The sequence below is a fragment of the Ammospiza caudacuta genome, chromosome 6, assembly GCF_027887145.1.
Source record: "Ammospiza caudacuta isolate bAmmCau1 chromosome 6, bAmmCau1.pri, whole genome shotgun sequence".
Lineage (NCBI taxonomy): Eukaryota > Metazoa > Chordata > Aves > Passeriformes > Passerellidae > Ammospiza > Ammospiza caudacuta.
In genome coordinates, this window is record NC_080598.1 from 13,547,805 (window position 1) to 13,572,514 (window position 24,710).

The 24,710-nt window shown below is 48.2% G+C and overlaps 1 protein-coding gene across 1 annotated transcript; it reads left to right on the forward strand.

Moving 5' to 3' along the window:
* The first annotated feature begins 5,097 nt into the window (after positions 1–5,097).
* DISP2 (dispatched RND transporter family member 2) lies at positions 5,098–24,501 on the forward strand. Its single transcript, XM_058807424.1, has 8 exons — positions 5,098–5,177; positions 12,298–12,744; positions 15,056–15,085; positions 16,883–17,006; positions 17,807–17,922; positions 18,190–18,308; positions 19,219–19,316; positions 20,169–24,501. Exons 1-8 carry the CDS (start codon positions 5,098–5,100, stop codon positions 23,586–23,588), a joined length of 4,434 nt encoding a protein of 1,477 aa, XP_058663407.1. The 3' UTR covers positions 23,589–24,501.
* Positions 24,502–24,710: the final 209 nt, after the last annotated feature.

The window sequence follows — 24,710 nt, forward strand, 5'->3', positions numbered from 1 at the left end:
TATCATATACTGTCCACTTAAAAGGTTAGTTGATTAGGTAATAATTCCTTGGGTGTCCACTGGAAGCAGTCCAGAGCTTTCTTTTGCCCCACTTTTATTATGTCTAGTCCAGATTCTGGTTGGAAAACAGAACATCCTTGTAGTTTGTTCTCTTCTTGAAATAAGACTACACAATACTTAGGTTTGTAAAGTTATCCTATTGTTCCTAAATGTAGGGAAGAAAGAGAAGAAAACTACTAGAAGCTACAGCCATGCTTTAGCAATCTACAAAGCTACAAATATGTTAAAAATATAAAAAGCTAAAAATCTTAAGCATCACTTGCAGACTTGCTGGGCTGTGCCTGGCTGCTGAGAGCTTCACTCAAGTGGCAGAAAACTTCTGAAAGTGCAAATAATCCCTGCTCCAACAGGATGGAAATCATAATTCAAGAGGGTGATACCTTTCTCTGGGGCATGACCATTTTGGGGTCCCTGAGTGAGATCCTGAGCCAGGTGATTCTCCTTTAGGAATGTGGATATTTTGTTGGCGCTTCTGACTTGATCTCTGCAGAAAGGCTGAGGGTTTGCCCAGGCCTAGAGACATTGTGCAGTCCAAACACATTGGATTAGGGTGGGCTACAATATAATTAGGGTTCAGAACTGGGTTTGAAAAAAGGAAAAGTTCCATTTCCTTTCTCCCTGGAATATTTTGTTCCCTTCAGTACTTTCAGAAGGAACTGATTAAAAGCACTCTTCCTTTGCCCTGTTGTTATTGAAACCTTTTGATAAGAAAGGTTTGGAACAAACATTTAAAGATGCCTTTTTCTGGAAGCACCAGATGAAATACTTGGAGCATTTCTGAAGCACAGTTACTAACCAAAAAAAAAAAAAAAGCAGAAACATTTCAACAAATATGAGAAGTGTAAGCTTTCCACTCTGCTCATATATCTGCTCTTGAGCCAAAAGAACTGGTTTTCATCCCCCCAAGGCTCTGATCCTCCTGAAATGAGCCGTTTTGGCCAATTTCCTCAGCCAAATGTCAACTGGGCCATCTCTGGATGACACTGACACGCTGGCAGTGGTGCCATTGGGACCTTGTTTAGGCTGTGAAGGTATTGTAACGGGCAGTTAGTCAAGGTGTGTCACATACCCCAGTGCCTTCTTTGGCTTTCCCCAGCCTGAGAATTTGTGTCCCAAATGTCACAGGAAGAATATTTATGTACAAAGGATGAATTAGTCTGGGATATCTCAGGATGCTTGGAGGGAACTGGCTCACTGTCAGTCACGCTTGGAAATGGTGTGAACATATGGGCGGCTTCAGAGCGAATGTGGCTGCACTCCCAGCACACAGCACCAGGAAAAATGGGACAATATTGCCACAGTGAGACTTCCCCTGCCAAGACAAAATGGAATTGGGTCTCCATGGGCCTCCTGCCCCTTCAAACACAGTGCAAATTCAGCACATCTCTTATTTGCTTCAGTTTTCAATGTACCAGTGCCCAGAAACATAACTGCCATATGCCTGCAACCTTCTCAGCCCTGGTACTGGGTCAACAACTATTCAGAGCTTTCCAGCACTGCAGGAGCCTCACAGAAGCCTGAGAAAGAGAGAAGGGCCCTGCATGGATCTCTCATCTGTGTGCAGCATGTGGGCCATGCTCCAGCACACACCCTGGGCAGAAATGATGACTGACAACCAAAAACAACCTGTGAGCCTGATTCCTGAGCCCTTTTCAACCTCGTGCCTTAAAATGGTGTATACTGGGGAAGATGCTTCTTATCAACACAGACAACTGCACAGATTTTGGAAGGTGATGAGTCCTCCAAGCCCGTCCCAGTACAGAGTGGTCACAAACAGCACTGAACAAAAAGGCACTAAATCTTATTCTTTTAGGTAGTTATACTCCTAAGAACTCAGAAAAAGGTGGGCTCCATGGAGTGCAGACACCTGCAGAGACACACATCCTTCTGTGCACAATGACATTGCTTGTGCTGTGCTGCTGGGACAGGAGCAAATCAAACTGGCTGTGTAGTGGAGACCCAGCATCCATCTGGGCCTTTCTCTTCAGGCACCCAGCACCAATGGCTTTGGTGTAAAATGTAAATGTTCAGATAACAGCTCTGTCTCAGGTCCTGGCACTGAAACCATGACTAAAGCACTTTATATCTCTAAATTAATCCCTCCTGAAGTTTCAGGAAGTGGGCAGGTACATTCACCTGTAAAATAAGCTCTGCACAGTGAAATGACTGGGGCTCAGTTGGCTAATGCAGTGCTGCCCCCGCCAGAGAGCTGTTCTCTGGCTAAGGAAGCAATTTCAGTGGCTGAGACAATGGGAGGTTTATGCAGCAGGAGCAGCCAGGACTGCTGCTGTACCCATGGAAATCTTCCAGCACGGGAGGTGTCTGGCACACTGTCACTGGCTTTGAGCAGCAGAAATACCCTGGCTATTTCATTGCTCCAGTGAGCAGTGACAAACCAGGGTTCATAAGCTGGCTGCAGATCCATGAGCCATTGCACATTGCCTGGAAACCAGCAGTCTGCTGCAATCCAAGGCAGCTGCGCAATGATCCCCAGCCTTGCTTTGGCCATGATGACTTCAGGGGCTTGGGTGTCTACGAAACTCATGAGTGTTTTTGCACTGTGCAAAACACCATGGTGGTGTCACCACTTCAAGCTGTCAGCTTTGAGCATGGTTTCCCTGAGATTTGGGGTAGTGTTGCCTGCAGAAAAAGAGGCGGGGATGCATCCCAATCCAAAGAGACTGCTCTGGACCACTTGGCCTCCATGCTGCTGACTTACCCGTTGTGGTTTGCCAGGCACTGTGAAAGAAAGAGTTCCTCTGGATGAAGGATGTTTACATCTTGATGGAATTGTCTTGTGGGAAGCATTTATGTCCCTAGTTCCTAAAATAGTTTGGGAACCCCATTTACGTGTTCTTCCTGCTCACCCTTAGGTTGTTTCTGTAAGGAGAGGACATCTTGGGATCAGCACATGCCTCCCCTAGAATGACACTGAGATCTGCCCCACCAGTCTCAAGCTGGCCAAGCACAGGGAGGTCACAGAGTGGCAATATTCCAAATGACAAACCACATTAAGGAGAGTATCAGCTTCTGGCTGATGGGAGAGGCAGTTCCTCTTCTGCTGCACTGCAGGGGCAGGAGCCAAGCAGGTTTGAAGTAAGGGACTCCTGGATTCCCGGATTTGGCCACCACAGCCGGTCCCCCCAGCCCTGGCAGTGCAGCAGCAGCAGCAGCCCCAGGAGAGATGTGGGCAACACCGCTGCTGCCTAGGGCAGTGCTTTGCAGCCAGCTGGGAGCACCAGCCCTGCTATAGCCCCTGGCTAAGGGCAATGAAAAATAATTAATCCATGTGTTGAATACCTTGCAGCAGTACAGAGGAAACCTGCCAAGCTGTGGGATTGAGGAAGCGTGATCACCCCCACTTACCAGACAAGGAGTTTGCACCTCGGGCTGAGCCAAACTAAAGCTGTAAGATGTGCCTGTCTGTCAGAAGCAGTGGGATATTTGGAATCCAGCTGATTCCCACCATTCTTGCGGCTCCCATGGCTCTATTAATACCATTACTGTTGCAAGAATTTTTATTTAGCATTGGCAAGAATGAAAAGGAAATATCACCTATGTCCTTGTCACCACATTAATGCTAGCTAATCTTTTCAGCAGATACCAGGTTTCAGTCTTGCCTGCTGGGCCACACCAATACAAGCTGCTCAGGAGCTGCTCCTCGCAGTGGATCCGATCCTACCAGGCAAGTGACATTTCTGTGGCTAGGCTCAGAACAGCAGGCTTTTCCCTGCGGCCCTGCCCAGAAGAGAGCACCACGCTGGGCCAGCAGCGCTGCCCGAAGGCTGTCCTGGAAACTCCCTCCTGCTGGGTTCAGAGAGGTGTCAGCCTTCGGTGGGAGAGTCACCCACCCTGGCATTAGGAAAAGCTTTTTGTTCTTTAAACTGCCTCGGGCATTTAAGTCATTAAGGCAGGAAGGGCTTACTCTAAGCAGCTAGAGGATTAGTGGAAGTTATAGGATACTCTCCACTCTAATACTTTCCCTTTTTGCTTCAGCTGTTCTGTATGTCTGAAGCAAAAGGATGCCACCCTCATGAGAAAGAAGGTCACTGCCACTGTGAGGTCCACAGACATGGCTACGAGGAAGGAGAAGGTCACAGCCATCCCCACAGCCACACAAAGGATAGTGACAAGGCAGAGAAGGTCGCTGTCACTCCCATGGCCATACACACAGCCACAAGAAAGCCCCAAGTCCTTCCTGCATGAGTCATTGACATGGTTATTGGCATGAGAGCAGCTACAGAAGGAGCAGCCACCTTCCACCAGCTCTGTAGGAAGCTATCCTCATGCACAAGGAGACACGTGTGGCTACCACCCAGCTCAGAGCAATGTCATAGTATGGATAGACAAGGACTGAAGGATCCTGCAAGGAGGTGGACACGCCTGACCTCCTTGTGTTCTCCGTGCTTTCAACTCAGTTGTTTCAAACTTACCATCTATTTCAAAAGATCCTTTACCTATTTAATACTTCTAAAAGCCAACAATTCAAAACGCTGCCCTGCACCTGCCACACAGGGCCAGGAGCACTTCTGGGAGCATTCCCAGCCCGGGCCAAGCAGGAGCACAACTGCAGGGATGAGGGAATATTTTCGCCCAAAGGATGCCCGGTGCCTCGAGCTCCTGTTCCGTACCCTTAAGCTCAGCCCCATCCCCGACAGCCAGGTTGGCCCGGGGCTCACAGTTCCCCTGGCAGCCCTCCCGGTGCCGGCGGCTGCGCCCCCGTGCCCCCCCCCCCCCCCCCCCCCCCCCCGCGCCGGGCCCGCCTCCGCGGCCGCGCAAGCGCCGCGCCGAGCCGGGCAGAGCCCAGCCGGGCAGAGCCGAACCGAGCCGAGTGGAGCCGCGCCGAGGCGAGCCGAGTCGAGTCGAGCTGCGCTGAGCCGAGCCGGGCCAGGTAGAGCGGCGCCGCATCGGGCAGAGCCGCGCCGCACCGAGCCGAGCCGAGCCGGGCAAGAGCCGGGACGCGCCGGGGCGCTACCGCCACCACCGCTCCGGAGTGTTCAGCACCGCGGGCACGGACAGCGCCCGCCGCCGCCGGCCATGGAGGCCGCGCCCGCCCCGCCGCCCCGGGAGCCGCGGCCCGAGGGGACGCGCCGCGGTCGCGACCCCGCCTCGCCCAGGTAGGAGCTGCGGGATCGGGACAGGGACGCGGAGCCGGGGCCCCGGGGGGTGAGAACTGCAGCCCTGCCGCCACCACCGGTTCTGTGTGTGGAAGTGGTCGGTGTCACCGGGTTTTCCTGGGACCGGGACCCCCCAGTCCTGCCGAGGTGTGTCCCATCCTCCCACCGGAGGTGCAGACAGTCCCTCGCAGCCTGCAAGGCTGCCCACCCGCGATTCGGGCTCTGGCGACGTGTGCTGCCCATTTGGGGTCCTGGTTGCTCCTGCCCTGGGGCCAGGAGCACCCAGCAAAGCTATTTGTGCCGGGGGGCTTCCTGGTTTGGCCTCGCGGGCAGGTTTTGATCCTGCAACATGGTGTGCTCTCCCTTCTGCAGCAACGGGAGAGCTATTGTTGGGAAGCTCAGCGTGTTTCAGACAGAGCCTCAGTGCAATCAGCTGTGGGCAAACATGGGTTTCAGTCCAAAGATCTCCTCCATAAACCCCCACATCCCTCATCCCCCTGTGCCATATGCTCCCTTACCTGGTGTCTTAAGCCAGGTTAGCAGCCACAATCATCAACATTTTCTGGAAACATCAACAAGCCCAAAATCATGGGCAAGGAGCCATCCCATATTCACAAGTACATTGGCATTTGTTAGACCAGGGCAACAGACCTAAGCTCTTCAGATTCTGCTTGACGGAGCACACCCCGAGGTCAGCAGCACACAAATCCTTTCTGAAAGCCCAAGGGTTCCATTTCTGTCTGGTACAGGATATTCAGGCTGAGGGAGCCCCACCCGCCCGGGAGCACTGGCAGGGCACTCACTGCTGTCAGACAGCTCTGATGTCCCCGGCCAGAGGCTGCGGTGCCTGGGGGTCTCAGTCTCATGTGGCTCTCACACAGTCCAGCACTGGTTTAGACCTCGTGCATTCAATGGGGGCAAAGCTGTCACTGGAGCCATTTTCTTTGCTTGTCTGAGTACTCCTTGGCCATTCAGACAGGTCTTGAAATGAACACTGCAGCCTGCAAGAGGTAAGTTACAGAGAGTTAAGCCACCTGACACAGATGCATTTCTCATCCACGCTGCTCACTCAGTCTTAGCTCTGTGGTCTCCACCTTCTGCCCTAGCCAAGGCTCTTCATCATCAATGCTCACTGCATCAGCAAAAAAACACAGATGTCAGAAAACACCACTTTCCTCCTGGCCTCTTCCAGCCTGGGACACTAAGGTGGTGATTTTCTTTTCCTTTCCCTTTCCATTTAAGTCCTTTTTTTTTTTTCCTTCTAAACACGGCTTAGCAGGTATGATTTTCCCAGTGCAGACAGAGCTGTTCTGGCACTGAAGGCTGGGTGGGAGCCTTGAGCTCTCTGCCTCTGGCTCTATCCCAGCACAAACACCTGTACCCACAGCAGCAGCAGCAGCTGCCTGGCGTAAAGGTAAGGCTGTTTGCACGAGTCAACGGAAAGGTTTATAAAACTAAACTTTTCCTGGCAGACTATGTGGGAAGCAGAGTTTTGCAGTCTCATTAATTTTTCATGATGATTTAACATACTCAGGAGTCTCACTAACAAAAAAACTGTAGGTCTTCTCAAGGGTATGCATGATCCTGCTGCTAGACTGAAAAAGCAAAACAAAAGAACTCGGCAGGAATTGTTCAGTGCACAAGGATTTGCCGCAGCCAGAGCAGGAGATGGATTGCTCAGGAGTGCCTGTCTCTCCCTGTCAGGGAGACAGGGAGCGAGATAACGAGGTGACAGTGAAACTCACTGAACCCTTCCCTAATCCCAGGGAAAGGGCATTCTTATCTCCTTAGAAAATACAAAGAAAAAAGCTCTTTTTCTCAAGAGCTCCACTGCAGTTTTGCTGGTGGTATGTTCAAAGAGAAATTTAAATTCCATTATAAAAGCACATTCTTAAAAAGTCATTTACAGCTCTCTAGGAAAAAGCTATTAGTCTAGATGGAAGCTGACCTATAGCACATGGATTTAATCCAGAAAGAATTCATATTTCTTTTTCATTGGGGAACACTTGCACAGCTGATATGCAAACAAAAAAAGGGGAAAGAGAAACAAACTAGCTTTTTTTTTTTTTTTGCTGAATAAAATTTTGTGGCACTTAATGTCTAACTGAGCAAAGGTTCTTGATAAAAAAGGGCTCTGGTTGTAGGCAAGGTACAGACTTCTGCCATTTTTCCACTTGTTTTTATTCCCCCTTGAGAATCCTCAGGCAACAGGAGAAGTTGTAGTTTGAGTCAGGCATCAGACAGCTCCATTCACTCGGTAGGTGTTTCCCATCTTTCATATGCAAAGTGCTTCTTTCTTGATCCTCTCTTTAGTATGCAAAGGGGGAAATGATCTATTAAAAAAAAAACCCAGTGCTTATAGAAATGGGTTTGGTGACAAGGGTGGAATTAGGCAGAGAAAGGGGCCAGTCCTGCAAAAGGCTGAATATTTTTGGCCCATTACCCTCTCAGAACCTCTCCTGCTGCTCTCCTGCTGCTGTGGCTTGGGGGGGACAGCAAGACCAGAGAGAGACAAAAACTGGAGTTGCTTAGGAAAAGGAAGGTGGTCATATGCTACTATTTCCCTGCCTGCAAATCTTCTTCCAGCCCAGCTCGGCTCTGTGTGCTGCAGAACAAAACCATCCTGAGGGGAATTGTGTGGGAGCAAGAAGCCAACATGGCATGTTTCCAGTAAAGCACCCTGCTAGGGCCAAGTGAGCAGCTAAACCCTAAAGGCAGGTCCTGCAGCCATTCTCTGTGGGGCAGATGGATGCTGGTCTCTGGAAAAGGGAGATAATCCCTGCCAGGGGGACAGACTGACAGCATACAGCCCTTGGCTCCTGCCACAAACCCTGTATGCCACCACTGCTCCACATCCCTGCAGACCTGGAATGGCAGAAAACTGTCTCCTTAGGAATCCTGACCTTCTCTTTCCTGTTTCCTGGTGGGAAGAAGCTCCAGTCCTTTTGCTGGGTCCCCCACATACTGTGGGGTGTTTATGCCCTGGTACTCATCTCAGAGAAGCACTGCAGCACTCAGAGTGGCTTGGGCAGGTCCACAAATTGGATTATTATTCTGTCTAGACATCTCAGGGCAAGGGACAGGGAAGCAAACAGTGAGAGCAACACAGCTCACTGGTGTGGTAACAGGAGCAGTTAACCCTAGTCCATCCCTTCCCTTACACCCCTTCTTTTCTCCTTTGCCAGCATCTCTGTGGTTGCATCCAGCTGAGCCTGGAAAAGAAAATGGAGGCCATCAGCTGCCTCTGTAGGCTTTTCTGCAGCTGAGACACAATTTCTGCCTGTTTAATCCCAAACATATCAAATATCTGACACAGCCCAGAGTGGGAATGAATCTTAAAAATAGAAGGCTTTGTCAGTGTCAGCGTGGCGAGCAGAGTCCAGTGTGGTGCTCTGCCCTCTTCTCCTCATGTCTGACAGCAAACAGACATCAAAAATCCCCAGAAACATTCTTCTAACATAGTTCAGGGTTCTGAGGGCCCAGAAAAGTAATAGTGACACGGTTTCAGGCAAAGGAGGAGCAGCCTACGTGTCTGGTGCAGACCTCAGCAGAGTAAAGGTTAAGCTCACCAGCAGTACAGCTAATTGGGAGAGCAGCAAGTGGAGACTCGAACTCTGCCGAGCTGCCAGCAGTGATTATCCAAACCCATCATTATTTGCAAGCTCCAGGTTTCCCTGGAGATTGTGGATAGCCAAGGTCACATCGTCATGGAGTTGGAGAGGGGTGAGCATAAGGGAACTCATATCCAGAGGGTGATTGACAGAGCTGTAATTGTTTAGTCTGAGAAAGAGATAATGGAGAGAAGTCAGGAGTGAATGATCCAAACTTGCCAAAGTTATTCCAGAATCTGAAGTCACTGAGCAGGTCAGGGATTGAGTTAGGAAACGACATGCAGGGGAAGAGCAGAACTTGACAGCATTTCACAGCAAAGATGGTAAACAAGGAGAGCGTGATTTTGTGTGAAATATTAGACTCAACGTTACCAATGTATGTGCAGAAAACCTGGAGGCAATCTGCAATATCCAAGAGTTTGGCATCTGCTTTCCCCACCAGGAGGTTTTGTAGCCGAGAGGTTTGTGGAGGAGGAATTTGTCATTGCGTGGTCTCCTGCCTCTCCCTGACCACATTCAAAGTGTATTTTGTAAAAGCCCTTTTGTTCTGTCCAGTGTCACATACTCACCCTCAGATGAGGCAGACAGGCTAATTAAGTCATGAAAAGCCTCTGGTCCCAGATTACCGTGCAGATACAGTAGTTTAAAGGGATAAGAATTTTGCTTTTCCTTTGAAAAAAAAATCTGAAATATAGTACAGGTGTAGGAACACCAAAACACAAGATGTCAGTGCAGCAGTGTCTTTATGAATTATTATGCACTGTAGGAGAACATCACCTATTTAAAGCGTGCAGCTAGGGAAAACAATGGGATCAAGGTAGAGGAAAAAGAGTAACTTAGAGGCAACAAAAAGGGAGTCAGAAAAGGTCTAGACCTTGTCAAATCATAACACTACCATGACCTCAGCTCTGATGAAAATTCCCTGCAGCACAAAACTACAAACCACAAAGTCACTGGACACATGGGAGGAGTGAAATGATTTACACTTAAAGCTTGAGAGTGTGGCTTAAGGGACCCTCCAGGTCAGCTGTCCCAAACAACCTCTGCCCCTGCAGCTCACCAGCACTGTAGGGGACATGGTGGTTTAGCATGCTCCCATCAGGTTGCTGCTGTAATTAGCAGAGAAGTGCAATGACTAATTGAAGGTGTAATTTTATGTGCTGACTGCCACAGACCCTGATCTTTCCCTGCTCTGTCTGCAGCTCTCCTTCCCCGTGCTGCACCTGAATCCCTCCCTGGGCTCTGATGGGGCTGTAAGAACCCCAAACATGATTTCAGTTTGCACCTCCTGAGCAGCTTTGCTGGCTCTGCATTTGTAATCTCATATATGACAAGTGTGGAATCTCCTGTTGTGAACTACCTTTACACAGAGCTCTAACACAAATCACACGCTTGAAAGGCCAGGTAATCCTGTCACTAATCCACCTGGGACAGGACAGCAAGGACTTCAAGCCTATTGTTGATGTTATTTGACAAGTTCTGTGGGTTACTGGGATATCATTGTCACAGTTCAGGAGCTTCCGCTTTGCCAGCTGCTCTCCCTCTTGCTGTTTTGAACCAGCTCAGTACCAGTACCTTGATTGCAGCTTAGAGGCAAATGAGCACTGGAACTGCTGGGGACAACCTTATCTCAACCTTATCTCACTGTGGTGAGATAAGGTGTGTGCACACACCTGTCTGCTGGTTTTCTGGCACCTGCTTCAGCACAGACACCACATCAATTATGGCTTCTGAAGTCAGGACCCAGGAATGTGCTATCTGTGTCTGTAACTGCTGCAGCTTTCTTTAGGCTCAGAAACTAAATGTAGCATTGGATGGTGGTTTAATCAGGCAAGATTTCTCTGTTACTGCTCCCTGAACTAGTACAATGTGCACGTGAAGCTACATGTGATGCCTGTGCCATGAGTGTCCACATTGGCAGTGGTGTAACTGCTACCACAAACATGACCCTGCTGTCATGACTGTAATGAAATAAGCCCATTTGGTACAATCATGAAATAGAGTTTATCAGTGTTGATAAACTCAGCTGATGTTGGAAAGTACACAGCACAGACTGCCAAGGCCAATATGTCCTGCTTTCTGGAAAAAATAGCAATTTTCAAGCAATACTGAGCTAATAGTATTCTCCAGATTCTTTTGTCTTTAAAAATCTCATGCCAGTTAACTTTGGGTGCAATTCTAGAGACATGTAATCACTAAAATTCTGCCCTTTTCCAATGCTGTGAGAAAAATATAAAAGATATCCTTTCCCCAACTTTTTACCTTCATTTTTTCCCAGATCACACAAGATGCCTTAGGCTAAAGTTCATTTCACTGCAGTCTTGTTCCAAATCTCATAATTCTTTGATGACTTGAGACATTTTGTGATTCTGGCTGGCCTGAACTGTTTGTCCTTTTTAATCCTGGACGCCAGGCACTGCAGCAAGACACATCATTCAGCTGTAAGAGACCATGGCACGTGCTCTGAACAAGGACCAGAAACTGCTGCTGTTCGCATCTCTTGGGACAGTAATTCCTAAAGCACTTTTGGGGTCATAAGGACCTCAGTCTATGGTGTGTGAAGGGGTTTTTGGTGTCACACATACTAAGCAATCCCTCAAAGTATTGTTCAAACTTTCTCAAAGCTAGCAAAACCTCTCAGGCTCCATAAATCAAGAACTATAGGAATGAAATAATGTTTTACATTCCTTGGAGGGAAGAAAGTGTATCCTGCAGAAACCTCATTACTTGGGAACTAGAGTCTGCAAATGTTTTGTCTAAGTAAATTCAGCAGCCAGAGGATAGTCAAGATTCAAAGGATCTATAGAGATCCCAGTCCATCCCCTCCCTACAAGGTAAGACCAATAAAATTTGTTGCTGTCACCCCTGGGAGATGTGTGTCTAAAAAGTTCCTGAAGAGCCCAGTGGAGCATGCAGGACATGGGAGCCATGAAGGAATGTGCCAGGCTGGAGGCTGAAGGCCCTGTTAGATGCCACAGCCCTCAGGTTCACTGCTCAGCTGTGTCAGTGCCAGGGATGACTCACTCTCCTGCTGACCCAACATGGAGCAGTGCCAGTCCTCCTGCAGAGCAATCACACTAATTAATCCTCCCAAGGAGTGCAGATAATTGAGTGGCTTCTTCATATGCAGATTCCTTTCAATTCTGTTTGTCCAGACTTGTGTAATTTCTCTGGGTCCTCAGTTAGGACCCTCCTGGCACAATGAAATATCCCAGAGAAATTTTGGGTGGGATATTACCCAGTTTTTCAAACTTTTGAAGCAACACACACAAAGGATGGATTAAAGAATTCTCCATCGCTTGGGATCCCTGAATGAGTCATAGATGTCTTTATAAAAAGCATAATCCAGTTCAGCCCTCAGGCAGACTCCTGGTAGAGGATACAGTGGGTGAGGTTTGACATTTGTGTTATGTGGGAGGTCTGTAAGCATCTCCAGTTTCTGGGTTGCAGCTCCCCAGCGCAGCCTTTCAACCTCTCCCGTTTTACCTTTCCCTTCATTTCTCTCATAGGGAAAAACAAAATGCAGGACCTTGCCAGACCTGCCTTGCCATGCCAGAGATTGGGAATGCTGAGCTCAGCTACAGTGGCACTTCCTGGGAAAAAATCTGCCCAGTCCATCACTGCCCCATTCCTGCATCCCCTGGGCTGGGAGAAGACAACCTGCCCTCCTCCAGCCACACGCTTGGGCCAGGCTCCACCCAGTCCAACGGGCAGGTGCCAGCCAGCTCCCAGGACTCCCAGCAGCAGCACCCGTACTACCCCTGCAGCCAGGAGGAGTCCCGAGGCAGCTACGGCCTGCCCTCGCTCCCTGGGCACGGCGAGAGGCCCGTGCTGTGCTCCCACCTCTCCAGCGGGGACCTTGTGGCCGCCTCCCACGCCGAGGCCTCGGAAACGCCCTGGAAGCAGTGGTCCCCCGGGCAGCGGCGGCCGGTGCAGCACCACGTTGTCACAGTCAGGTAAGGGGCACAGGGAGGGCGGCGTGAAAGAGCAGCTTCCACACTCGGTGGGGGGAACTGGGAGGGATGAGCAGGGTCTGAGCTGTGATGGATGGAACGTGGGTTTGCTCTTCAGCTCGGGGCAGCAGCTGCTCCAAAACACACAGAAGGATCCAGTTTGCTCTCTACCTCTGTGTGGGTGTACAGAGAGCAGCCATTCCCACGCCAGGGAGAGGTGGGATTTCCTTCTCAAGGGAGTGGCTGGCTAAAGCCAAGGTCACTCAGTCACTCCTAGGTCATGCAGCTGTGAATAGGCCCATCTTGTTTTACCTCTGTATTTTCTCCCTTTGCACTCCAAGCCACCCAGCTGCCAGTCCTTTATCTTGGCAGAGTTCTCAGCGGTGGGAATAGAGTTTGTTCTTTTCCTGCCCCCACAGAAGCTGCTACCAGTGCTGGGAGAGAGTGGCAGCAGAGGGTAACAAGCACTGGCTACAGCTGAGCAGTGAGAGATACAAAAGGGGAGAACATTATTTGGCTCTCCAGGTTGGGCAGCAACCAGTGTATGTATTCTTTGTTGTCCATGACAGAATCCATTTGTGTGCAGTGCCTGGGTAACAAGAGCCTGAGCTACAACCTCTGCTCCTTCCAGCCAGCACCATCCTTCCTCCAGCACCATCCAGTGTGCTTTTTAGGGTCCCCTTCTGGCACAAGAGATCGTGATCCCTTCACTGCTGTAGCCATAGCCACTGAATCCTGATAAAAGATGGCACAGGATCCCTTTCTTGCCTGTGTACAGCATTGCAGTGTTAGGCACAAAGGCCCTTTAGAGTCTCATTTTCCAGCCATTTACACAGAATTTAATTTGCTTGTGTTTGTATAGAGGAACTGCAGTCAAAGGAGCCTGGGTCCTTTTTCTGAATCGTTTTCCTGGATGCTTTTTCTGGATCCTTTTTCACTCATGTGCTATCAACAAAATTGCCAACCACATCCTCTGTAACAGGTTATTTAAGCAAGAAGCACAACTGGATTGTAAATCCCTGGCAGAGTGTGCAGCGCCAGCAGTCAGAAAAGTGATAACATAATAATGCCAGAATGAGGTTTTTAATCCAAGCAAATCTGCTTGAAGAGCTATTGTGAGGGAATTAGCACAGGATGGGCAGTGTACTGCTGCAGAGAGAGCTCGCTTTGATAATCTGGGCAGGCTTTTGCTCTGCCCCTCTCTGTCCCGAATCTGCAGAGCATTAGCGTGACGAGCAAAACACAGAATCATTTTTTACATGAGCCACCCGGAGCGACTGTGCCATGGGGAACTCTCCTCCACTGCTGCTCCATTTCTCCCACTCATAACAAGGCCAGGAAGGATGAGCTGCCTCAAGGTTGGCTGCTGCAAGGAAGGGGGGACCATCTGCCCAGCACAGATATTGGAGTGCAGCAGGACCTTCTCCCAGGCTGAGCAGGAGTGTGGGAGGGTGAGAGGAGGAGGGAGCACTGGCTGAGCAGAGCCTGGCACAGCTGTGGAAGGAGGTGGGAGCAGTTCTCTGGGAGCTGTGACCAAGCCAAGGCCGTGCCAGACTGGGTTATGTTTCAAGGGGACATTTCAGTGCAGAAAGAGAGAGCAGAACAAAAGGTCCTGGAGATACCTGACCCAACAAGATGCAGCTTTTCTGCCAGGATGCTGGTGGAAGGCTTGTCCTCAGGGATTCATTAACAAACTTTGGATCCCCTGGAGAAGGCTTCTTTATTCCCCCTCTTAGAGCCCTTCAAGTAGGAGTAACAAATGCTCCTCTGTGAAGAAAATCCAAATCAAATATTTTTAGCAGCTCCACTGGCTTTCTGCTCTTATAGCCTGAAAAGACAGTCCTTGGAGGGACCCAGGAAACAAATGAGAGTCACTTTTTTGGTGAGCTGGGCTAAAGAGAAAATAAAAACTAACTATAGTTGTTGCTAGCCCAGCTCATGAGATTTGAAAAAGAGGTTTGCTTTTGTCAAGAAACACTTTAGGAAGTGCAGGGAAAGCACTTAAACCAGACAGATTTTAATGGATTTCTATAGGACTGCATCGCTAATGTTCAGTTCTCTCTGGAAGGTTTTCTGAGAGGGACAAAAGGAGGAGTGACTACATGGCTTCCCATCCTGTTTGGTTAAAATGGGAGAGGAAAAGGCTCTATTATTCATTTAACTAATTCACACAGTGACAGAACTGTGTCAGCACTCGCTCACCTTGGTGCTTACATCACTGCAAGGGTTAATCTGCTCAGGGATCAGCCCAGCACTGATAGGGCTTCCCAGGAAAATAATAAATGAACACATCTTTTTTCCTTTCTGTCTGCAGACATGACAAAGCTTTCAGGATGCCAAAAAGGTATGTTTAACAGCAAAAGCTTCTTTGTCCTTGTACCCTGTGATCAGTGCTCTCCTGTCCTGCTATTAGGAGAAGCAGAGTGCTACTGCTGGTGACATCCCAGCAGGCCTGGCTCCAGAGGCGAGGTCAGCGCTCCTGGGGCTTTCCACTCCTTGGAAAAATCTCCATTTGCTTGTGAGATCAATTTAACCTGCATTAATGAATAGTAACACTGTCTCAGTAGCTGTTCTTGGGCAGGTGCCTGGCCCTAACCCATACAGTAGCTTTATATATATATTTATATATATATAATAATTCTAGATGTGTCTGTGTCTGTGTGTGTGTGTGTGTAAGATTAATCCAGCTTGTCTCATCAGAGGAGCAATAAGGAAAAGAGCCCGTCCATGAAGTAAACTCATCTTTTCAAAAGACAGAAAATTTTAAATACATTTATCAAAATTAAAATAATTTGATTGCCTTCTACTTCTGTTTAAAATCTGACTTTTGTAAACTATTGGTTCTGGATGGTTTGGATAAGCACCTTCTGTCATCAGCGACTGCAGCTGATTTTTTTGTTCTTTTTTCTGGTAATTGGACATGGAAATATCCAAAATAGCCTCCAGAAATTCAGTACTCTAATGAGTGAAGAGCAGTTTTGTTCATTTTTATAGTAAAGACTTCATCTGTGAAAACAAACTTGATAAGGCAATTGTAAATTGAAACAAAAAAGGCAAAATAACAAAAAAATCAAAAGTCATGTGAAAAGCTGCTTGAAGTGATTGTGATGACTTCTAATTCTGAAATAGCTGTGGTGGAGTCCCAGGCAAAAGGGGGAAAAGAGCAGGCAAGGAGAAACATTCCATCTCAAATAAAGTTCCTAACTATTCCACTTCCCTTCACAAATATTTGTCAGCTATTTTTGAACAAAGAATTTTTTATATTTCAGAAGTACATCAGAAAGAACTAGCCTGCCAAACCAGAGCAGGAACCCATTCTGCTATCTTACATCTCAACTGATATTCCTGAGGAAGACAAAAATCTTGACACAGTAAAACTTGCACTGGTAAAAAATGTGGGAGAGTAACATTCATAGATCATCCTATATGTGAGACAGTTTGTCCCAAAGGAAAAACAGAACTTGGAGAGAAAATTTTACACAAGCTCCTTAAGAACAAAAGTAACTGACAAATAATACTTGGGCCAGAGTAAGCTGCTTCCCTGGAAGGGTTTTGATGTCATCAAAATTTTATGACACATCATTAAAATTGAATGTATTCTAGTGAATATGTATGAATTTAGAGCAGTGTCTAAATACACTAATTTAGACCAATGACAGTGGGCTTGCTTGGTCAGTTACCTTCAAGGACTCTTCAGAATTACCCAAAGATTTCTCAGGGTCCAGTTTGGAAATCTGTAGCCTAAACTGTTGCAGCCACCAGCTGACATTGCACAATCTGGGGGAAATTAAGAGGCTCTTTCTAAATGCAATCTTTGAACTTAAATGTTTAAAGCTTCATTTTGCTTGAGGACACAAGAGTCTGGTTTTTATTATTTCTGATTGAAAAAGCTGGAAAACGCAGAGAGGCAAAATGTAATTACCCGACTTAATTAGAGCTCCCTGCAAATATCCAGTTAGAGGTGTAATATGTTCATTAATAGCTGCACTAGAGCCTCCAAGCTTCACAGTAAATAACTGTGCAAACCAGAGACCCCGATGTTTTCCTTCCAGTTACTCACAGCTCACTGGCTCAGCATCAGGTTTGTGCTCAGAGCAGAAGCACCTTACCAGCTGCATTGTTCTCCTCCTGTTGTGTGCAGTTACTCGCAGCTGATGGCGGAGTGGCCGCTGGCCGTGCTGCTGCTGTGCTCCGCGGTGGCAGCCATCTGCACCGTGGCTGGGCTGCTGCTTGGGAACCTGCCTGACTTTGCAGAGCCCCTCATGGTGAGTGCCTACAGCTCAGGGATCAACAGGAATGCAAGGAAAATCCACGCCCAACCAGCGATATCAATCATCCCTCCAAGATGAGCAGAACGTGCCAGTCCTGCACAGCTGCCCCTGACACACAGGGAGAACACAGCCCACGCTCATCCCTCAGCTGTGCTGTGCACTCCCACCATGCCCTCACTCCAGTGTGGAGACACTGCCAGCACAAACTGGGATTGCTCCCTTTGCTCCCTTTCCAAGGCTGGAAGGCTGGGATTGCCCACAGTGAATAGCTGGGCTTGGCAGAGCCGGGATAGAGGAGCTGGCTTTGGCTCCTGCAGTCTGTGCATGAGGCTTTTGGAGAGCATGCCCTGTTCTGAGCACTATGCTCATGGAATGTTTTCCATGACAAATGCCACATTCCCTAAAATCATCCCTGCCTCTGGCTCATGGAGGAATCTTGAGAAAATAAGAATACACTAGAGTTTGTCCACAAAAAGGAGAATTAGTGCCATTTCTGTAAGGAACTACTACACTTAAAAAGGAGGAGAAATTCTTAGTAGATCAGGGAGAGATAATTGTAGCCATTGTTGATGGGAGGGGAAAGAGAAGGGGAAAGGGAAAGGGAAGGGGAAAGGGAAAGGGAAGGGGAAAGGGAAAAGGTTCATATTTTTTCTCTTATCTCTGGGATGCAGTATTTCCAGGGAAAGTTCAATTTGTATCTTTCCAAGATGCAGTAATAGTCTCCTACAGTTTCCATGTGCTGGAGGAGGCCTAAGGATAGCTGAGCTGTGACAAAGCCCTTTTCCTTGGTGCAGGGTTTCGAGCCACGGGACACTGACATTGGCAGGAAGCTCATTGTGTGGAGGAATATTGAGAGCCATACAGGCTACAAGAAGACTCTTTCCCTTTCTCCCTATGCCAAGAAGAAAAGGTATTTGAGCTTGGTTTGGGGGATTTGAGGAACATGTTGGTTGTAAAGTCACATATTCAATATTCCAAAATATTTATGTGAATTCCATACATTCTATGCTTAAAAGCAACTGAGGCATTGGAGGGTTTGAAGTCCTTGTGCCTGCAATGGATTTAGGCTCCCTATTGCTGTGTCTGGCACCAGAGCCTTGTCAGTGAATGCAACTCCCAGCCAGACACTCTCTTGTTAATAATCACAGTTATTAACAATAATCTGCCCTCTTGCTAGCTATGATGACCTTGGCATTGGCAGAGGACAGAAGGCTGCTCAGGGAGAACAAGCAGCGAGGACACGGAGAATGGTGGAAACCAGCTATGGAGCAGATGGATTCTTCTGTGGTCCCCCAGGTGACTGAAATTTTGGTGAGGCAGTAAATACTGCACACCCAGAACTCAACTGACAGAACTGTCAGAGCTCAGGACACAGGGAATACTCTGAACTTGCTCTAAGCAAGCAGTGTGTGCAGTTCCACCTGTGAGAGCTCTGCAGCGCCCTCCCAGCACTTCTTACTTCAGTGGTCACAAAAGGCTGGTTCAGAAATTCTGAAGAGTTGTTTCTTCTTCTTAACTCTTCACCATATTTCTTGTTTTCCCTTTAGAAATATACCTTGCAAACACATATTAAAAGACCCATTTACCATTTACCCTTTTCAAAAGTGAATACTCTGAAAAAACAGCACATGCCCCGCTTGCTGTCTGCTCCCTCCCCTTGTCTGTTCCTTCTCCCTCTCTGTTCCTTCCTTCTTTTCTTCTTGAAAAGTGTACATGGCAGTAAAATCTGGAGAGAAAAACAGAAAACTCCCAACAGCCCCCAGATTTGTCCCAAAATGGGCACTAGTAAGTAGAAAGAAGAACAGCATTAAGGTATTTTTGTTTTGTTCCCTGCCTTCTATCCACCTCTGGATACAAGTCACACACGAAGCCCACAGCTCCTTGAGGGTTTTTGGCTGGGCTCAAGCTCCTCCCTTGTTCCAGGGATGCAGAACCAGATGCCAGCAGTCACTAAAGGAAAGCTGACATTTGATTTTGAGAATGCCCTGATGCTGCTGACCTATTTCAAGGGGCAGGGGCGAGGTCACACAAGGCACATGCTCACTACTGTCTTGTGACCTGCTTCCCTCCAGGGAGCCCTCCAGAGCTGTCCTACAGACAGAGATATATTCCTTTTTTCTGTGAAGACAGAGTCTACTCCAAACAGCCTGGCTGATTCATCTTCATTACCTCATTTTATGATTTTTTTCCTTCTTCTTTATTTCAGAAAAGAGCTATTCCCAGCTGGTATTTATGTCCACAACTGCTGGGAGCTTATGGAACTTGCAAGCAATTCAGTCTATGTGTCAAATGGAACAAGACAAGGTCAGTGATGGCAGGAAGAACACATGTACAGGCTGTCTCTTTTCTGTCTGCTGCAGTCTTTGATGTCTTGCTGAGAGGATGCCAGACAAAAAACAGGCCATGCAACAGGTTTCACCTGGAGGATTCCAAAACATTTCACCTACTTGGCAAAATGGGGATAATCCCACCTGCCAGTTGCAAATTAAACAAGAATAAATGGAGACTGAACAGGAGCTGGTCCAGAAGCTAAAGGTGTCCATCAGAAACTGCTGAGGATTTTGGGCAGCAGAACATAATTACAGAAATTGAGCTACCAGCCTGGAGACTGGTGGCAAGTTTTGTAAGTGGGAAGTTTAATTGGATGAGCTGTATTTGCTATAGAAGCCAAAATTTCAAATCTGTAGTTATAAAATATAAATAATGGACAGGGTTTGATTTTTGCAAAAGGCTAACAACTTTCCAAAATTTTGGTGTTTGGGATTTGTCCCTGGGAGGATGGCCAGGGATGGGTGGTACACCTTGCATAAAGGGGAAAGAGGAGAGGGGAGGGGAGGGGAGGGGAGGGGAGAGAGGAGAGGAGAGGAGAGGAGAGGAGAGGAGAGGAGAGGAGAGGAGAGGAGAGGAGAGGAGAGGAGAGGAGAGGAGAGGAGAGGAGAGGAGAGGAGAGGAGAGGAGAGGAGAGGAGAGGAGAGGAGAGGAGAGGAGAGGAGAGGAGAGGAGAGGAGAGGAGAGGAGAGGAGAGGAGAGGAGAGGAGAGGAGAGGAGAGGAGAGGAGAGGAGAGGAGAGGAGAGGAGAGGAGAATTACTGCAGTGAGTAAGGAACATTGAGGCTGCCAGAGAGGGTCTGACCCAATGCCCCCTCATGTTTTTCAGATACGCTCCCACGTGCATTTTAGAGACCTCTGCCAGCGCACTGAAGCCAATGAATGCTGCCCAAGCTGGTCCCTGGGGAACTACATTGCTGTCCTGTACAACAGGTCTTCGTGTCTGGAGATAACCCAAGGGGACATCTCCCACACGCTGGCCCTGCTCCGTGCCTGTGCTCCAGACTACCACCGAGGTGTCCTCACTCCCTCCTGCATAGGCCCCGAAGCTGCCAGACAGAAACACTCTCAGTGTGCCCAAGTCCCACAAAAATGTACCCGCTTCAATGCCATCTACCAGCTGCTTCACTTCCTGGTTGACAGGGACTTTCTCAGTCCCCAGACAATGGAGTACCAAGTGCCCTCTCTCAAATACAGCCTGCTTTTCCTGCCTACAAGAAAAGGTGCATCTATGATGGGGATCTACTTAGACAACCTTGAAACCTGGGATCTGTTTGATAACTACACATCTATCACTGGAATGGACCTGGGCCTTAAACAGAAACTATTCCAGCACTACCTTTTACTCGATACTAAGTATCCAGTCCTGGCAATATTAGCTATTTTTCTAAGCATTTCTTTTTATTTACGCTCAGTGTTTATTACCCTGATGGTCTTGCTCGCTGTTGTCAGTTCTTTGATGATCTCCTACTTCTTGTACAAGGTGGCCTTCAGATTCACCTATTTCCCTTTTGTAAACCTTACAGCAGTCATCATTCTCAGCAGCATTTGTGCCAACCACACTTTTGTCTTCTTCGACCTGTGGAACCTCAGCAAGAGCCAGAACCCTTCCGCCGGGCTTGCTCAGTGGGTGAGTCAAACCATGCACCATTTTGCCTATCTCATGCTGGCCTCGTGCTTCACAACTGGTGCTGCCTTCTACGCCAGCTACATCAGCAACATCACAGCCATCCGCTGCTTCGCTGTCTACATGGGCACCTCGGTGCTGGTGAACCTGGTTTTCATGATGACCTGGCTCCCCTCTTCGGCCGTGCTCTACGAGCGCTACATTGCAACAACCTGCGTTTACAAGCCAGAAGCCTACTGGAACAACAGCAGCCACAAGAGAGTGGCTCTCTCCGTCCATTACATCCTCCGGGCTCTCCAGAACACACTGTCTGAAACCTCCAAGCTGCTCTTTGAAAAGCTTCTGCCTTGTGGGGTCATCAAGTTTCGGTACATCTGGATCTGCTGGTTTGCTGCCTTAGCCATAGGAGGTGCCTACATTTCCTGTTCCAACCCCAAACTCAAACTCCCGACTCTGGAGACGTCGTCTGTCCAAGTGTTCAGGCTGAGCCATCCCTTTGAGAGGTACGATTCCGAGTACTGCCACCAGTTCATGTTTGAGAGGCTGGAGCACGGAGAAGGGCAGCGTATGCCTGTCACCGTAGTCTGGGGCATTCTGCCCGTGGATAATGGGGACCATTTCAATCCAAAAAGCAATGGCACCCTAGTGACAGACACCACCTTTACCATTCAAAACCCTGATGCCCAGAAGTGGCTCCTCGAATTCTGCCAAAAAGTGAAGAACAAAACTTTTTATTACCCTGATGCAGAACAGAAATCTACTGTGTGCTTCATGGAGGAGTTCCTCAGGTGGATGAACAGTCGCCAGTGCTCCCAGCGAGACCACAGCTTCAACCTTTGCTGTAACCAGTTCTCCTTCCCTTACAGAAGCGAAGTCTTCCTGCACTGCATCAAAATGATGCTCCTGGAAGAGGGCAGGGAAGGGGCAGAAACACATGATATGGGCCTCAGGTTTGATGGGGAGGGAAATGTCGCTGCCTTAGTGCTGCAGTTTCAAACTATCTATCATTATACCTTCAACTATAGCAGAGCCAAACAATTCTATGAGGAAATCAGCCTCTGGATAACAGAGGAAATGAAAACTGCCCCTGTGGGGCTTCAGAACGGATGGTTTACCAGTAAATTAGAGCTGTACAACCTCCAGCACAGTCTCAGCACAGAAACCATGGTGGTCATGGGGCTCTCCATAGCCATTTCCTTCGTGGTGCTGCTGCTCACGACCTGGAATGTTCTCCTTAGTGTTTTCTCCGTTACTGCCATTGCAGGCACCGTCCTGGTAACCACTGGCCTCTTGGTCCTCTTGGAGTGGCAGCTCAACGCAGTGGAGTCTCTCTTCATTTCAGCTGCAGTCGGTCTCTCTGTTGACTTCACTGTCAACTACTGCATCTCCTATCACCTGTGCCCCCATTCCGACCGCCTGAGCCGAGTGGCCTTTTCCCTGAAGCAGATGAGCTGTGCCACAGCCATGGCAGCTTCTGCTCTCTTCTCTGCAGGGGTCATTATGCTGCCTGCCACGGTCCTGGCGTACAGGAAGCTGGGCATATTCATCATGATGATCAATTGTATCAGCTGTGGGTTTGCCAGCCTCTTCTTCCAGTCGCTCTGCTGCTTCTTTGGCCCAGAGAAGAATTGTGGGCAGATCCTCTGGCCTTGTGCCCACACCATGAAAGACTACTCTGATGACTCCGGGCCGAACGGAAACTTTGCCTGTGGGGGCAGCGAGAAGCAAAACCGGTTGCGGAAGGTCCAAGAGTCCAACACTGCAAACGAGCAATACGAGCTCCAACCCTTGTCCAGGAAACTCAGTGACAGTTTTGACAACAGCACTTCCACAAGCAAGCTGTCCAACCGGCCCTCTGTGCTCTCTGAAGACATACAAGTTGAAGACAACAGATGCCCTCGAGTGGGAACGCACCCCTCCCTGGAAAGAGAGAGACAGAGTCTGCAGGACACGCTCGGAGACCAGCAGGTCAGCCTGTGCCAGTGTCCTGCCTTGCAAACTTCCTCTCCTTACAAGCACAGCACCTCAGAAACAGAAATTCACAGGGAGAGACTCTGCCAAGATTGCCGCTGTCAAAAGTATGGTCTGAAAGCATGGGATGGGTCTGGGCTGGACCACATCCAGCCAGCTGGCATGAAGGAAGAAGGGCAGCTCAATAAATCCCAGTGCTCCAGTGACACTGCCCAGCAGCAGTCAGATTATACCTCAGACCACAGCCCTCTCCCTGCTGCTGACATCTACAAAATTCACAGATGCCTTTGTTCTCTTGGCAGCTCTTTTGATATGCTCAACATCTCCAGCGAGACGTCAATCAGCGATTTCGAGCAAGGCCTGAAGCTGGCTGAATCAGCCAGTTCCTGTCCCGATGCCTTAGAGCTGTCTGACTCCTACGGTGCCGCCGAGCGCGGTTACCTGAACGGGAAGAGAGATACCCTGCGGCTGGACCTGAGGGAGACGGTCTTTGATGTCTCCCCAGCTGCATCACAGCAGAACAGCTCTTCGTGGAAAAATCGGTTTGGAGTGGGGAACGAAGGGCCGGTCGTGCTGCCCAACAGCCAACCAGATATGCCTGATGTCTGGATCAAACGATCCAGTGCACAAAGTTCTGGTTACAACAGCTGAGACCTCGCAGAAAGCAAAGCTGCTGCCAGGGAAATGGGAAGCCTGAATGTCCTTAGAGCTGTAAATATCAATTTTTTCCTCCCACCTCTCCCAGAGCTGAGACTGAGACTATTACTTAGCATTTCAGCTGTGCAAACCATGTGTTTTCACAGGAATCAGCAGATCTGATGCCAGTGAGGATGTGAGAGCCATCATGATGGACTACAAGCCCTTTGACTTCCAGTGTGTGGTGCCATGTTCAGAGCTGTTCACAGGACTTACCGAGTACACCTGGTTTGTCATTTCCTACAAGGTCATTAGGTTTTGTTTGCTTGAGATAAATAATGAGGTGAAGCTCCCCAGGTATTTAATGACAGAGAAAGAGAGCTCATGTTAAAAAAAAAAAAAATTAAAAAAAATCCCAAAACTGAACTACTGAAAATCTAGGTATCAAGTGAAGTGTGTTGTGAATAATAAAAAATAAAGTATTTAATTTTCTATTTTATGCAAAGTCCAGATCTACAGACCCCATCAAAATAGCTCAGATATTACAAAAAGTCCTGTCAAGATTTCTGAGTTGACACAGCTTCTTCCTGACTGTGGAAGAGGCTGCAGAATCCGGCCCAAACCTATTTCCAGTAACAACTTCTCCTTGTTTTATCTGAAGGAATTTTAATACTGCCAAAGATTTTCAGTGTGAATTTCCCCCTTGAAGGATTAAGTTCTTGTCCCCCCCAGACTCAGGTGCCTTGTTGTGTCCTCTTTACAGAGTGTTTCCACTCAAGGCATTCCCCTCAAACATGTAACTTTTTAAAATTCACATATCTGGTGAATCTTGAATTTTAGGGTTTTTCCCCTCTCTACCATAAACAGGAAAACAAATATTTATTTGCCCTTATTTGTTGAAAAATAAAACATTCTCTCTACAAGTTGACATACAATAAATGATTATAACAACCTTTCCTAAAATCTGTGTGATGCTTCATTGTTACCAAGAGCACTGTGCTTATTCATCTTTTAAGTGCCCACAATATTTTCCAAAGGGAAGTACACATCTTTAAAATACTTATTCTTCTGACATCCAGGAGTTATCCCTGTGCTGACAGACAGCAACTCCCTGATATCCATTAGGGACATGGACTT